At 32.9% G+C, this 14,902-nt stretch overlaps 1 protein-coding gene across 1 annotated transcript in view; it reads right to left on the bottom strand.

Moving 5' to 3' along the window:
- Slc9b1 (solute carrier family 9 member B1) overlaps positions 1-14,902 on the bottom strand; it is a 113,570-nt gene that overhangs the window by 79,270 nt on the left and 19,398 nt on the right. Inside the window, exon 6 of the mRNA XM_027935469.2 lies at positions 4,542-4,717. Coding sequence (XP_027791270.1) covers positions 4,542-4,717 — 176 coding nt within the window. The remainder of the gene's footprint in view (positions 1-4,541; positions 4,718-14,902) is intronic.

The raw sequence follows: 14,902 nt of genomic DNA, 5'->3' as shown, positions 1-14,902 counted from the left end.
CAGGGAAAAGTTTGCCATATTGAATTTGGCAATGATTTGACATTGAATTTGGCAATATTACACCAAAACCACAGGCAACAAAAGCAAAAATAGACAAAAGGGAGTACATCAAACTTAAAAACTGCTGTGCAACAAATGAAATGAACAACAGAGTGCAATAGCAGTCCTTGGAAGGGGAGAAAATAATTGCATATGTTATCTCATATGAGGCTAATATAAAGAACTCCTATAACACAATAACAACAAAACATAAACACCCCAAATAAAAATAGCCAAAGGCCTTTGCTATGGTCTAAGATTTCATCCTCTCTCAAAATTCATATACTGGAACCTTATACCCAATGTGGTAGTATTATGAGGTGGGACTTACAGCACATGATCATGAATGGGAACAGGGCATTTATAAAAGGGATTTAAAGGAGGCTGTTTTCTGTTTTCTACCATATGAGGACCCAGAGAAGTTGCCATCTATGAGGAAAAGATCCTCACCAGATGCCAAATTGTTGGTGCCTTGATCTTGGACTTCCTTGTCTCAAGAATCATGAGAAATAAATTTTTGTTATTTATAAATTTCCTACAGTAAGGTATTTGGTTATAGCAGCAGTAACGGACTTGAAATAAGATATATAAATATCCAATAAACATGAAAAGATACTCAACATCTGCAATTATTAGAAACACAAATCAAAACCAAAATAAGATGTTACCACTCATACATTAGGATAACCAATATATACGAAATAACAATTGGAGCCCTTGTACATTGTTGGCGGAAATGTAAAACTGTGCAGTGGCTACTACAAAAAATAGTTTGGAGGTTCCATTTCTGGGTACACAACCAAAAGAACAAAAAGCAGGCTTTTGAGAAAATATGTGCATACTCATGTTTACTGAAGGATTATTCACAATAGCAAAGGGGTAGAAATATCCCAAATGTCCATTGACAGATGAATGAGTTAAGAAAATGTGGTATAAATATTCTATGAAATATTGGTCAGTTATGAGAAAGAAGAAATTGCATACTACAACATGGATGAACCTTAGGACATTAGGTAACTGAAATGAGTCAGTCACTTATTCCACTTGTGTAATTTGTCAGAATCATGGTAACAAAGTGGTTTCCAGTGCCGGGGGGAAGGGAAAATGGAGTTGTTAAATGGATATAAAGTTTCACTTTTGCAAGATGAAAAAGTTTTAGAGATCCACTACACAACATGTGAATACAGTTAACAATGTTGAACTATACACTTAAAACGGTTAAAAGGATAAATGTGTGTTTTTACCACAATAAAAAATAGAATTGTGAAAAATTGAAATAAACCAACTTGGTGTTTTTTTAGGAGGGTCAGTATGATAAAGGTGACATTTTGTGGGAAGCCATCAATGAACTGTGCGTGAACTAAAATGATGTTGAAGCTATTAGGCAGGAAAGCCTGGCATCAGGAACTCCCAGCAGCAACCCTGCTGGTTTGAGAACACCTGGTTCACGTGACGTCCTGACTAGCTCCATCCCAAGTTTAACACAGCATCAAAGATGGGGTGACCTACTGGAGCCACACAGTCTCTTGGAGATGGGTGTGGCTTGCCAAAACGCCAATCAACCTATTTACTGCAAGACCCTTGGCACACTGAAAGCAAGCACCTAAGACTCTGCCTGCTGAAACCTTATCCCTGCTTTTGATGTACTCCCCCCTTAAAGAATCAGAGGCTTTTTTCAGTTGTTCAGTTGCAGATCCTATCAGGACTGGAAGACTTATTAGATACTCTGCTTTTTATATATAATTTCTAGCTCTGTCTCTGTTTCTTACTAATTATTTCAGATTTTTTATTTTTATTTTCCCAGGTAGCTCATACCTCCTAAGCAGGAACCTACCCTGGGGGGTGCTGGTCACCCTGCAATAACATTTCCTTAAATTGAGAGACATAATATTCAACAAGTTGAAACTACTGTGTAATATTGGCTAAAAATAAAGTTAGATCTCAATATCTGCCATGTTTCAAAATATTATTGTACTGAAGATTTAATGTAAAAAATAAAATAAAACCTTCAAAGTCCTTAAAAAGTCATAAAGTTGAAAAGGAATGTTTAAACACGTATCTGCTTGGTTTTTCATGGTTTTTAGTTCTCTACAAATTAGGTTTGGACTCCTATGATATGTTCCTCCAGCACCCTATACTACATATTATTTACCATATTTGCAATATTTTTTTAAAGATAAGTTTCTTCAGAACATGGACATGTCTATTTGCTGTCAGGAGACAGTATAGTATAGCACAGAATAGGTGTTACTCTGGAATCAGACCACTAGATTTATATCTTGGCTCACTCACCTAGTAGATCTGTGACCTTGAGTAAGTTACCTAACCTCTGTTCTTTCATTTCCTTACCTGTAAATAAGTGGAAATATGGAACTTACAAATACTAAGAAAGTTCTCAATAGAAACAAATATTGTTGTTCACTGTTTAGCCTCAGTATTTGGCACAGTAATTAACATAATGGAAGAGGAACACAAAAAAATATTTTTAGAAGGAATGGCTGATACAAATCATGAAAAAATATTGCCAGAATTCACAATTAAAAATGTATAATATCTGAATGACATGCTATAAATAGGAAAACTATAGCATATAAAACAATAAATAAGAAAACTATAGCATATAAAACAAAGGTTTTATGTTTTATGCAGAATGTGTGTGTGCGTGTGTGTGTGTGTGTGTGTGTGTGTGTGTGTTACTGAGGTTTGAACCCAGGGGCACTCTACTATTAAGCCACATCTCCAAATTTAAAAAATTTTTGTATTTTGAGACAGAGTCTTGCTAAGTTCCTGAGGGTAGCCTTGAACTTTTGGTCTTCCTGCCCAGGTCTCCCAAGTAGCTGGGATTAGAGGCTTGCACCACAGTGCTCTACTTATGCCAAATCTTGATACATCAACAAGAACAAAAGATAAACACATCTATAAGGAATAGGCAAAAAATTTTCAGAAAAAGCAATTTACAAAACATTCTAAAATGCTAATGACCAATAAACATAAACATTTGTCTAATACCACCAGTACATAAAGTATTTAAAGTACTTATTTAAAGAGATCCTACTTTCACCTATCACCTGTCAAATTAGCAAAAATGGAAAAGACTAGTACTATATATTATTTTTTAAAGATAGTATCTCCTTATTGTATCCAGATTGGCCTCAAACTCCCAAGTTCAAGTGATTTTCCTGCCTTAGCCTCCCAAGTAGCTGACTCTAGAGGTGCATGCCACTATAGTTGGCTCTAATACTTAGTTTTGAAAAGACAAAATGGCAAGCCTATGTGGGTAGTAGGACATATTAGCAATTTGTTTCAAAAAGGTTATAACTATATACATTTTTATACCAACAATTTCACTTTAAGATTAAGAAATTTTAAGATTAAGTACCAAGCATTATTTTAATGGTAAACATGGGAGTCAATTTCTATTTTGAATAGGTTAAATAATTCTGATGCAGGCCACTGAATATTATGTAACCATTAAAAGGACATGAAAATACATATATTATATATTCTCTATGAAAAGAAACATGCTTGTAATAATATAGTTAACTAAAAAACAACTCAGATGACAAGAATGTATTATCAGTGTTCAATAATTTTTATGAAAATACTGGAAGGGCAAAACAGGGAAAGAAGAGAACAGAACAGAAGTGAAGGGAGAAGTCTGGGTAGTTTTACATCAAAAGGTCAGAAGGAAAAATTTTTAATCTATCTTTTTTCTCCCTGTTTATTTATATTATTTGATTATTATTACTATTTTTTTGAGAGCATCTTACTGTGTTGTTTAGGCTGGCCTTGAACTCCTGAGCTTAAATGGCCTTCCTGCCCTAGCTTCCTAAATAGCTGAGATTATAGCACTATAACTTCATACAGCACTATAACTTCAGCTCTTTATTACTTTTTAACATAAAACATATTTTAATGTTTCAGTAATACAGAAGACTGAATTTCAAACACTATAGATAATTAAAGCATAATAAATGTACAAATGCTTACTTTCACGCTTCTGCAGTAACCTTTGAGACCTGATACCACCCTGGGAATCAGAACTGTGTAGTAGGATCTTGTCCCATCATTACCAAACAAGGCACATGGTTGTCCTGGGTTTTTATGTTTAAATTGTCTTAATAGTAGAACTAATGATTTATTAGAATGATAAAAAGTTACATTTTAAAAATACCTATTAAGATATTACTAGTAGTAATAATACTGCTGATTAACTTTTTCTTAATGAAAACTATCATGAAATTCCAAAGCATCACAAGCAGATAAATAGTAATAATATGGATTATGAAATTAACTGAAATCTTTTGTTAAGTAGTAGTTTTTCAAATCACTGAAATTTCTTCCTTGGGTTAGAATGAACTTTCTACAAAGAATATAAAAGATGTGAGACTGAAAAGTCTTGGTTAATAAATGAAGAAGTAAAGTCAGAAAGTCTGCTTAAAGGAATACAAAAAAAAAAAAAAAAAAGATGGGAATGCCACGGCAGTTGCTGTGTTGTTTACCTGAAGAGAAGACTATGCTCAAGAACGTGTTGAACCCAGTGATAGCCACGATGTCATCCAAACTGCTAGCAGCTATTAGTAAGGTTGGGATGCCTTTCTCAATGCCATATCCCTTTTCTTGCAAAAGCAGCATGGAAGGAACAACAACAGCAGGAGAGACAGCACCTAGTACAAAACTGAAAGAAAGACTTTGAAAACCAGTTTTTAAAATGTGCTTTTAACAAGTGTTTTATGTAAACTTTACAAGAAATATATTAACCTTTCTAACAATTTCATATGAAAAAAAAACCTCTTGCTTTTGAATGAAAATCACTTAATGGTGATAAAATGGTCCATGAGATCTTTAGTGCTGGTTAAAATTTTCTAGAGATACTGGATTGAGCACAAATTGCAGTTCTCCCTCTGTCCATAAATTCTTTCATGTGAAGATATAAACATAATATGAAAATCCATAACCCAACTAGAAAACAAAAGGGGACTCCTAAATGGACACAAAACTACACATATTCCAGCAAGGTAAGATACAATTTAGGATTTAAAAAGGAAACCATAAGCCAAAATGTATATAAACAAAGACTGCTACCAAAGATATGGTGTACTTTTAAAGGTGCTCCAAGGCCAGAATAGGTAGATGCTGGAGCAGGAAGATCTATGAAGAGACCAAGTGATTATTTGAATTACCACTGTAAGAACAGCCAAGCAAATCTACCTTCCACACCATTCCTACCACCCTTGTCAAAGATCACATTTTCCTATTTATGAGGGCTTGATTCTGGGCTCTCTATTCTGTTCCACTGATCTATGTGTCTATGTCAGTACCACACTGCTTGTTTTTATTATTGAAGATTTACAAGTTTCAGTGGCATTCCATAAGCCCCTTAGGCTCTATTTTTCTTCTTTTTCATTTATTTTTCTTTTTGCTTCTTCAACTTGGTAATTTCAAATGATATATCTTCAAGTTCATCAATTCTTCTGCTTGATCCAGTAGTTTGCAGATCCCATTTAGTGTATTTTTAAATTCAGTTACTATTTTTTTTCAGCTCCAGAGTTTCTGTATGGCTCTTTTTTATGGCTCTATCTCTTTGTTGGTATTCTAATTTTGTTCATGTACCCTTTCTGATTTCATTTAGTTGTCTGTGTGTATTCTCTTTTATAGTTCATTGAGGACTTTTATGATGATTATTTTGATTAGTTGGTTTCTGGAAATTCATTGCTTTGATTGAGCTGTGAATCCCTTTTTCTTTGTATGCCTTGTTGTCTCTTTTGAAATTTGGGCATTTTGGAAAACAGCTACCTCTCCCAGCCTTTACGGACAGTCTTTTTGGAGATAAAGAACTTGACCTATCAGTCCATTTATAACTTGTGGGGACCTCATAAATCTATCTGGGGAAGCATGTTCTCTGGTCTTGCGTGTGTTATCTCTCAGCTGAAGAAGTCACCTTTGTTTTACTCTGGAGCGTCCCCTCATGTTTCTTTGTGGACCTGTAATCTCCCTGGTGCTCTAGTAACCTTCAGGACTTACCTTTGTTTACAGTGGACCTCAGGTATCCAAAGTGTTTCACTTCCTTTTCCATCAGTGCTCCCAGTCAGTGACATAGAAATCAATCTCTTGGACATCCCCTGAAAAGTCAAAACACAGGTCGCATGTTCCACCTTTCTTTTTCCCTCTTCAGGGAGAAACTGGGAGGTGAGAGTTTTCTCCCAATTGTTCCAAGCTGTGCAGGGAGGCGAATGGGTTATGGTGGTTAAACACACCAGAATTTCCTAACCTCTCCAATTCATCTCTTCTCAGTTTTGCATTTGCTTGGGACACTGTAACCCCTCAAGTGGCTTCTGGAGTTCTCACAAGAGCAATGTGGTCCATATATTGTTGTGAAGTTGGTGTCTTTGTGGGTAAAGGAGAGCCTGGGGCTTCCTATTCTGCTGACATCACTCCTCTAAAAGCTGTAACTTTTAAAAGTTCCCCAGGTGATTTTAATGTGTAGCAAAGTTTGGGACCATTTGATTTTCCCCAGTCCTATCTGGCTTCCTTCATTTCCTTCACTGGTTTCCTCAAAAAATAACTTGCATAAGAATCCTAATCTCAGCCTTTGCTTCAGGAAGTTTAGTTATCTCTCTTGGTAGCAGAATTGGCCTATTCTCTGTAAGATGGCAATAGCACAGAGGGTAACCACAAGTTAACGCAAAGTCTCAAACACACATGTAAGCACCCATTAAAATATCACCAAATATTAAGAGGAAAGACAACACTCTGAATTGAAGTATTATTTTTAATAAGTGGAAAAATTTATATCTTGTTTAAGAGATATACTTTAAAGATAAACCAGAACAAGACTTTAGAATAAATGTAAATATCCTCAGAATAATGAAAGTATACTGAATCTAGTCATAAATTTTTTTTACATTTAAAAAATGTTTATTCTTTTTAGTTATACATGACAGTAGAATCTATTTTGATGTATTGATGTAAGCATTAAATATATTGTATTCTAATTAGCATCCCAGTCTTGTGGAATGTGCACAGTGTTGGGATTCACCATGTTGTATTCATATATGTACACAGGAAAGTTATGTCAGATTCATTTCACTGTCTTTCTTATTCCTATTCCCACTCCCTTCCCTTCATTCCCCTTTCTCTTCCACTGAACTTCTAATCCACTGAACTTTTCTTTTCCCTCCATGCTTTATTCTGGGTTAGCATCCACATATCAGAAAGAATATTCGACCTTTGATTTTTTGGGGATTGGCTTATTTCACTGAGCATGAGAGTCTCCAGATCCACCCATTTACCAAAGACTATCATAAAGTCATTCTTCTTTATGGCTGAGTGATACTCCTCTGTGTATATATACCATAATTTTTTATCCATTCATCTGTGGGTGGGCATCTAGATTGGTTCTATAGCTTAGCTATTATAAATTGTGCTTTTTCATAAATTTTAATCATAATCCTTTGAAACAAACAATCAATTGTCAAAATAAAAAAATAAGTGATATGGGCATACCTGAAGAATAAGTTAATAAGCTGGAGGATGGAGCACAGAATTTTCTAGTATGGACTATACAAAACAATAAACAAATAAAATACATACACTCATATATCTTAATAGGCACAGAGGAGAGAGTTAAAAAGGACATAATAAGAGAGGGTTGGAGAGATAAAGTATACTAAAATCTTTAAAAGGTATAACCAAGAGCTGAAAAAGTACCTATAACAATTCTCTGATTAAAAGATCTCTCCAGGGCTGGGGATGTGGCTCAAGCAGTAGCGCATTTGCCTGGCATGTGCGGGGCGCTGGGTTCGATCCTCAGCACCACATAAAAATAAAATAAAGATGTTGTGTCCACTGAAAACTAAAAAATAAATATTAAAAAACTGTCTCTCTCTCTCTTAAAAAAAGAAATCTTTCTCTTTTTTAAAAAAAGATATCTCCAAATACGATGTGGAACAAATTGTATAGAGACCTACCTAAAGACGTTAAGTAATTATTGTGAATTTAGTTAGACAAATGCCCTCTGCTTTTAGAGATGAATACTAAAGAACATAGGGATGAAATATCATCATGTTTGTAATTTACTTTCTTCATGAGCTGTTAAGCCTAAGTTATGGGTATTTGGGTCTTCATTATATTATTCTTTCTGTTCTTCTACATGGTTGAGCTATTTCACTAAAGAAGAAGACTTGTCTGAGATTATTACTTTCAAACATTAATGTTCAAATAATCTTAAAGATTTAGAATGCAAATAAATTGTATAAGAATCTAGTTAAAATGAACATTCTGATTCACAAGATCTGGGGGGTTGGGTCCAAGGTTCTATATTTCCTATAGGCTTTTAGGTAATAACTAGTGTTGCTGTCCAAAGACCATATATAGTGCAGCCAGAAACAAATAGTTAGAAAAATTCAGAAAACCAACTTCCAAAGGGAAAGAAAGAGATTACCTAAAAAGAGGAATTAAAAATTAGTTTGATAACGAATTTCTCATGGGCAAAATTAATGCAGAGAGATAGCTGTTATATCTTCAAATTATTTAGGGAAAAAATTTTGAACTACAACCAATACTCAGCTATATAAAAGCTATTTTCAGATATTCAAAAGACAAAAGTTTATCACCTACTGATCAGTTTTAAAGCAACTAGAAGATCAACTCATTGGGAAGAAAATTTAGTATAAAAAATATATATCTGAAAGAAGGATAAAGGCAGTATAGTTTAGACTGGGGGGCTTTAAGCTGAGTCATAGTTGTAGCTTCAAATCTCATTTCTACCTTATTAGTTATTTGACCATAGGAGAATCACATTATATCTTTTTTGCTTTATTTACATGAAAAATAGGAATAATAATAGCATGTACTTTTTGTCAGGATTAAGTAAATTAATAATGATCAAGTATTTCAAATGTCTGACATATGGCAAGCATTATATAAATAATTGCAATGATGATGATTATTATTATTATTGTTATTATTATTATTATTTTGGGGATGCTAAGAATGGAACCCAGGATACTTGCACATGCTAGGCAAGTTCTCTACCAGTGAGACACATCCCCAGCTCATGAGGATGATGGTGATGATTATATAAAACAGAATGAACATCAAAGCTTACTGATAAATCTATAAAAAATTTAGCTGTAAAGAAACCTTTGCAATAATCTTAGACTAAAATTCTAGATTATATCAACTGGTGGGAGAATGAAATAGTAGAAAAAAGTGAAAACATGTTTTAAACTTATATGTGTTTTCCATAATTGTGTGTAATTCCTGAGAAAATGAGTTTCTAAATATTAAAGGAATAAAACAAAGTTCAACAAACAAAATGCTGTTAGTCCAAGAAAAAGTAAGAAAAGTAAAAAAAATGTAAAAGAAAGCATACTGAAAAAATGAAATGAAATTGGCCTACAGTGGATTCAAGGGACAAGTTATAAGACAATCTCTCTGAATTTTTAAAAAAATTAGCTCTGAGTTGTTATTGTGCATATAATGGTGGGAGGGAAACATAAAAAGTGTTTTAGGTACTACCTATATATATGTGTCTAAAATTATACACATATACATGTATACCTATACACATAAAACTAAATGGTACAGGAAAGTTGAAAAGTATGAATTCTAAATTTGATTTATTTCATGAGTGAATGTATGACTTTAGAAAATCAATGTAACTCACTATACTGAATCAAACAGAAAATTTGTGTCATCATCTTATAGAAGCAAAATGTAAGAATAAAAGGGAACTTTAAAAATTTATTTGAATTAGAAAGAAGTGATGGGAGGGGAAGGGAGAGGAAGAAGGGAAAGGAAGGACAGAAGAATGAAATAGACATTATTATTGCTGTGTGTATATACGTGACTGCATGACCAATGTGATTCTGCAACCTGTACATTCAGAATAATGAGAAATTATATCCCATCTGATTCAAATGTATGATATGTCAAGGTCATTGTACTGTCATGTGTAACTTATTAAAACAAAAAAAAGTTACTTGAATTAAAAAGTTAGTATAGAAAGGCTTTTGGAAACAGAAACAGCATAAAAAGAAATAAATCGTATTTCTAAATACCAGCAACAAATTATATAATGAAAAATAAAATTACTATTTATAATGGCACCCAAACTATCAATTACTTAGGAATAAGTGTAATATTTGCAAGACACATAGGAAAAAGAACCTTAAAAAAATTAGAGAAAAGTTTTAGAAATGGTGATAGGTAGACCATAGACTGAATGAATTCAATATTGTAAATGGGTCAATCATCCCTCAAATGACCTATAGACTCAACATAATTTCAATCAAAATACTATTTTTTTTCTGGCAGAAATAGACAAATTGATTCTAACTTATATGGAAATATAAAGGACTATGAATAGTGAAGATAGTCTATTTTTTTTTTAACAACAGGGATTGAACCCTGAGGTGCTTAAACATATCCTCAGCCATTTTAATTTTTATTTTCAGGCCCTACTAAGTTGCTGAGACTGCGCTTTGACCATGTGATCTTCCTGCCTCAGCCTTCCAAGCCAATGAGATTACAGGCATGCACCACTGCACCGATTGAGAAGACACTTTTGAAGATCATAAAAGTGATAGTTCTGTTGTATAAGAATTATTATAAAGTTACCATAATTAAGGCAGAGGATAGAAAAATAGACTATTGGGTAAGAAGAGTCTAAAAACAGACCTATACATATGTGGAAAGTCACTTTATGACAAATGTGACACTAAGAACAATGGAAATGGGGAGAATAATTCTTTAGTCAATGGTGTTAGGTTAACTGGATATTCATGGAGGGTAGGGATTTGGCCCTACCTCATATCAAAAACAGAAAGTCAATTTAAGATAGACTGTAGATTTAAATGTGAAAGATAAAACAGTAAAATTTCCAGAACATTTTTTTTTTCTCCCAGTACTGGGGGTTAAACCTAGAGCCTCACACATGCTATACAAATGCTTTACCAGAGAGCTACATTCCCAACCCTTTATAAATTTATTCTGTGCCAGGATTTTTTTCAGTTACTGAGGCTGGCCTCAAATTTGTAATCTTCCTGCCTCAGCCTCCCAAGTAACTGGGATTACAGACTTGTGCCAATATACTCAGCTCTAAAAGATGATATAGAAGAATATTTTTTGAATTTGGGGATAAGGGATGATTTTGTAAATATGACACAAAATTTTTAATTGGAAAACTGATGAATTATACTATATTAAAACTAAAATTTTCTATCATTAAATGAGAGTGAAAGAGAAGTTGCAGAATGGAAGATATTTATAACATTTTTCACCAAAAAATGTACCTAGAATATCTTAATTACTTCTACAAATCAATGGAAAAAACAATCAAGACTCCATTACAAATATAGGAAATAAATTGGAACCAACATTTTTCAGCCTCACTGGAAAATGCAAATAAAAATCTCAAAGAAATAACATAGTCATTAGAATGGCTTAAAAATTTTTAAAAAGACTATAATGATTCCAAAGTTGGTGGGAATGTTGAATAACAGAAATTCTCATCAACTACTGATGAGAGTATAAATTAGGAATATCAAAAATATATGACAAGCTACCTATAGAACTACATATTTTCCATATGAATCAACATTCCCTTTCTATGTCTATAGAAAACTGTGTACACGTATCCCAAGATCTATACACTAGAATATTCATAATATATAAATTGACAATAGAATAAGTAAATAAACTTTAGTATATTCATACAACGACATATTACACAACAATGAAAATGAATGAATACATTAATATACAATAACATGGTTCAATCTCAAACATAATGTTGAGTGAAACACACTAGTCACAAAAGAATAAACACTGCATGATTTCATTTATATAAAACAAAATTAGAAACAAACTAAACTATACTATTAAAAGTTAGTGAAGTGATTATCTGTGTGGAGGAGATAGGTGATTGTGAGGCATGTGATAACTGCAGGTCTGGGGTTCTAGCAATGTTCTATTGCTTTATCTGTGTGGTGGTGATGTAAATAGTTACCTTTTAATTATGCAATGAACTGTATTACACATTTATGTACATTGTACTTGTCTGAACATTAAGTTATATTTCAATAAAAATGTTTAACAATTTAACAGAAAAAGCAATCATGAAATTCATCTGGAAAAATGAAGAGACCCAGAATAGCTAAAGTAATCCTTAGCAGGAAGAGTGAAGCAGGTGGCATCACTATACCAGACCTTAAATAATAGAGCAATAGTAACAAAAATTGCAAGGTATTGGCACCATTAGACCAATGGTACAGAATAGAGGACACAGAGACAAACAAACCCACATAATTACAGTTATTTTATATTAGACAGAGGCACCAAAAACATGCATTGGAGAAAAGACAGCTTCTTCAACAAATGGTGCTGGGAAAAATGAAAATCCACATGCAACAAAATGAAACTAAACCCCTATCTCTCACCATGCATAAAACTCAACTCAAAGTAGATCAAGGATCTAGGAATTGAACCAGAGACCCTGCATCTAATAGAGGAAAAAGTAGGCCCAAATCTCCATCTTATCGGATTAGGCCTCTACTTCCTTAATAAGACTCCTATGGCACAAGAATTAAAACCAAGAATCAATAAATGGGATGGATTCAAACTAAAAAGCTTCTTCTCAGCAAAAGAAACAATCAGTGAGGTGAATGAATAGAGAGCCTACAGCTTGGGAGAAAATTTTTACTAGCTGCACATCAGATAGTGCACTAATCTCTAGGGTATAGAAAGAACTCAAAAATAGACTAAACACCAAAAAACCAAATAACCCAATCAATAAATGGGCCAAACCAGAACAGACACTTCTCAGAAGGTGATATACAATCAATCAACAAATATATAAAAAAATGTTCATCATCTCTAGCAATTAAAGAAATGCAAATCAAAACTAAGACATTATCTCACTCCAGACAGAATGGCAGCAGAGTAATGTTAATATTTGGCAAAGCAGAATTTAAAATATATAAGCATAAGTTTTCACCAGAAGTGCTAAAATAATATAATGAGGAAGTCATTATAACAACTTCATAGCATTATAGGAAAAATGAATCTTGACTCTTATCTCATGGCATCCAATGAAAGTTGACTGGAAATGGGTAGTACACTTAAGTTTAAAAGCTTGGATTATGAAACTTTCAGAAAAAAGTATAAAAAATTAACATAACTTTTGTTGAGGATGGCAAGTTTTTCAGAATAGCCCAAACCATAAAAGAAAAACTAATAAAATATAAATCAAAATTTAAATCTTCTCTTGAAACACTATTTAAAAAATGAAAGGATATTAGGGAAATGTTAAAAAATCATAATTTGGTAGAAGGAATAAATTCAATAGTTATGATGTACTATACTAATGACTAATCCTAAATGGATATTACATCTCCCCATAAAAATGATAACTATGTGAGGTAATGCATATTTTCATTAGATTTAATCATTCCATAATGCATATATATTCCAAAATATTATATTATACAGGATAAAGACTTATAATTTTATCTGTCAATTTAAAATAAACACATTTTGAGAAAAAGAAAATACCTCTTCTCTATCATCAAAAGTACTACTAAAAGAATTTTTTTTTTTTTTTTGCCTTGCATGGTGGTACACACCTCTAACCCCAGTTGCTCAGGAGACTGAGGCAGGAGGATCTCAAGTTCAAAGTCAGCCTCAGCAAAAGTGAGGAAGCAACTCAATGAGACCCTGTCTCTAAATAAAATACAAAATAGGACTGGGGATGTGGCTCAGTGCCCCTGAGTTCAATCCCTAGTACCCCCCCAAAAATATACTTTTTAAAAATGTGCATTTTATGTTGAAGTCTTTAGTTCATTAGACATGTACTATGAAGCAAAAAAACCTAACAATACCCTAATTTTTCTCAAATAATATTCCAGTTATCCCAATATACTTTTTAACTAAAACTTCCTTATCTTGACTTGAAATGCCACCTTTATCAAAAGTGCTACATACATATTCATAGTCTCAGTACAAGGTTGAGAATGTGAACCCTGAAGTCATGCTACAAGGTAATTTCAGTTACTTACAAAGTTAAGTGATATATTTAACCATTCTCTAAGTTTTCTAGTTTGGAATAATGTGAGATTAAAATGAGCATTACAAAGATGAATTAATATGTATAAAGCTCACAGAAGATTGCATAGCACATGGTAAGGACTCAAAAATGATAATTGTTGTCACATAATTTGAAACAGTAACAAAACTTCAGAGGAACACTTTTGGTTTTTGAGGATTAGCCATCTACCTCATAAGATACGATCCTCTACTTTGATGTGATGTTCCCACTTAGAGCTCTCGGTATGTGTCTCCTATAGTTAAAGGAATATAGGGGACTTGAGTTATGGACTTGAAAATAAGTGGCTTGGAGATAGATTTGAAATCATTACAATATAAGAGAAGAATCAGAGTCAGAATAAGAAAAAAAAGAGGGTCTGATACTAGATCATTTCAATATTTAATGAATAGAAGAAAAAGGAGAACTAGAAAAGGAAGAAATTTTGGCTTCTAACTTCCAGAACTGTGAGAAACAAATTTCTGTTATTTTATTCAATTTATTTATATTGGTCACACATTTGGAGAAAAAAAATATATTAGACAATACATATATTAGATAAAAGGCTTTATATAAAAGTAATTTAAAACTCATAATGAAGATGAAGAACATAATTTTAAAAACTGGCAAAAGATTTGAACTGACACTTCATCAAAGAAGACATACAAATATTCTAGCACATAAAAAGATGCACAATGACAGTAGTGAGGTAAATATAAAATAAATCTGCAATAGGATATAACTGTACATTCTCTTGAAAACACTAAAATTAAATAA

The sequence above is a fragment of the Marmota flaviventris genome, chromosome 7, assembly GCF_047511675.1.
Source record: "Marmota flaviventris isolate mMarFla1 chromosome 7, mMarFla1.hap1, whole genome shotgun sequence".
NCBI lineage: Eukaryota > Metazoa > Chordata > Mammalia > Rodentia > Sciuridae > Marmota > Marmota flaviventris.
Note: the sequence above shows the minus strand (reverse complement) of the source record. Positions and strands in the feature narration are given on the sequence as shown.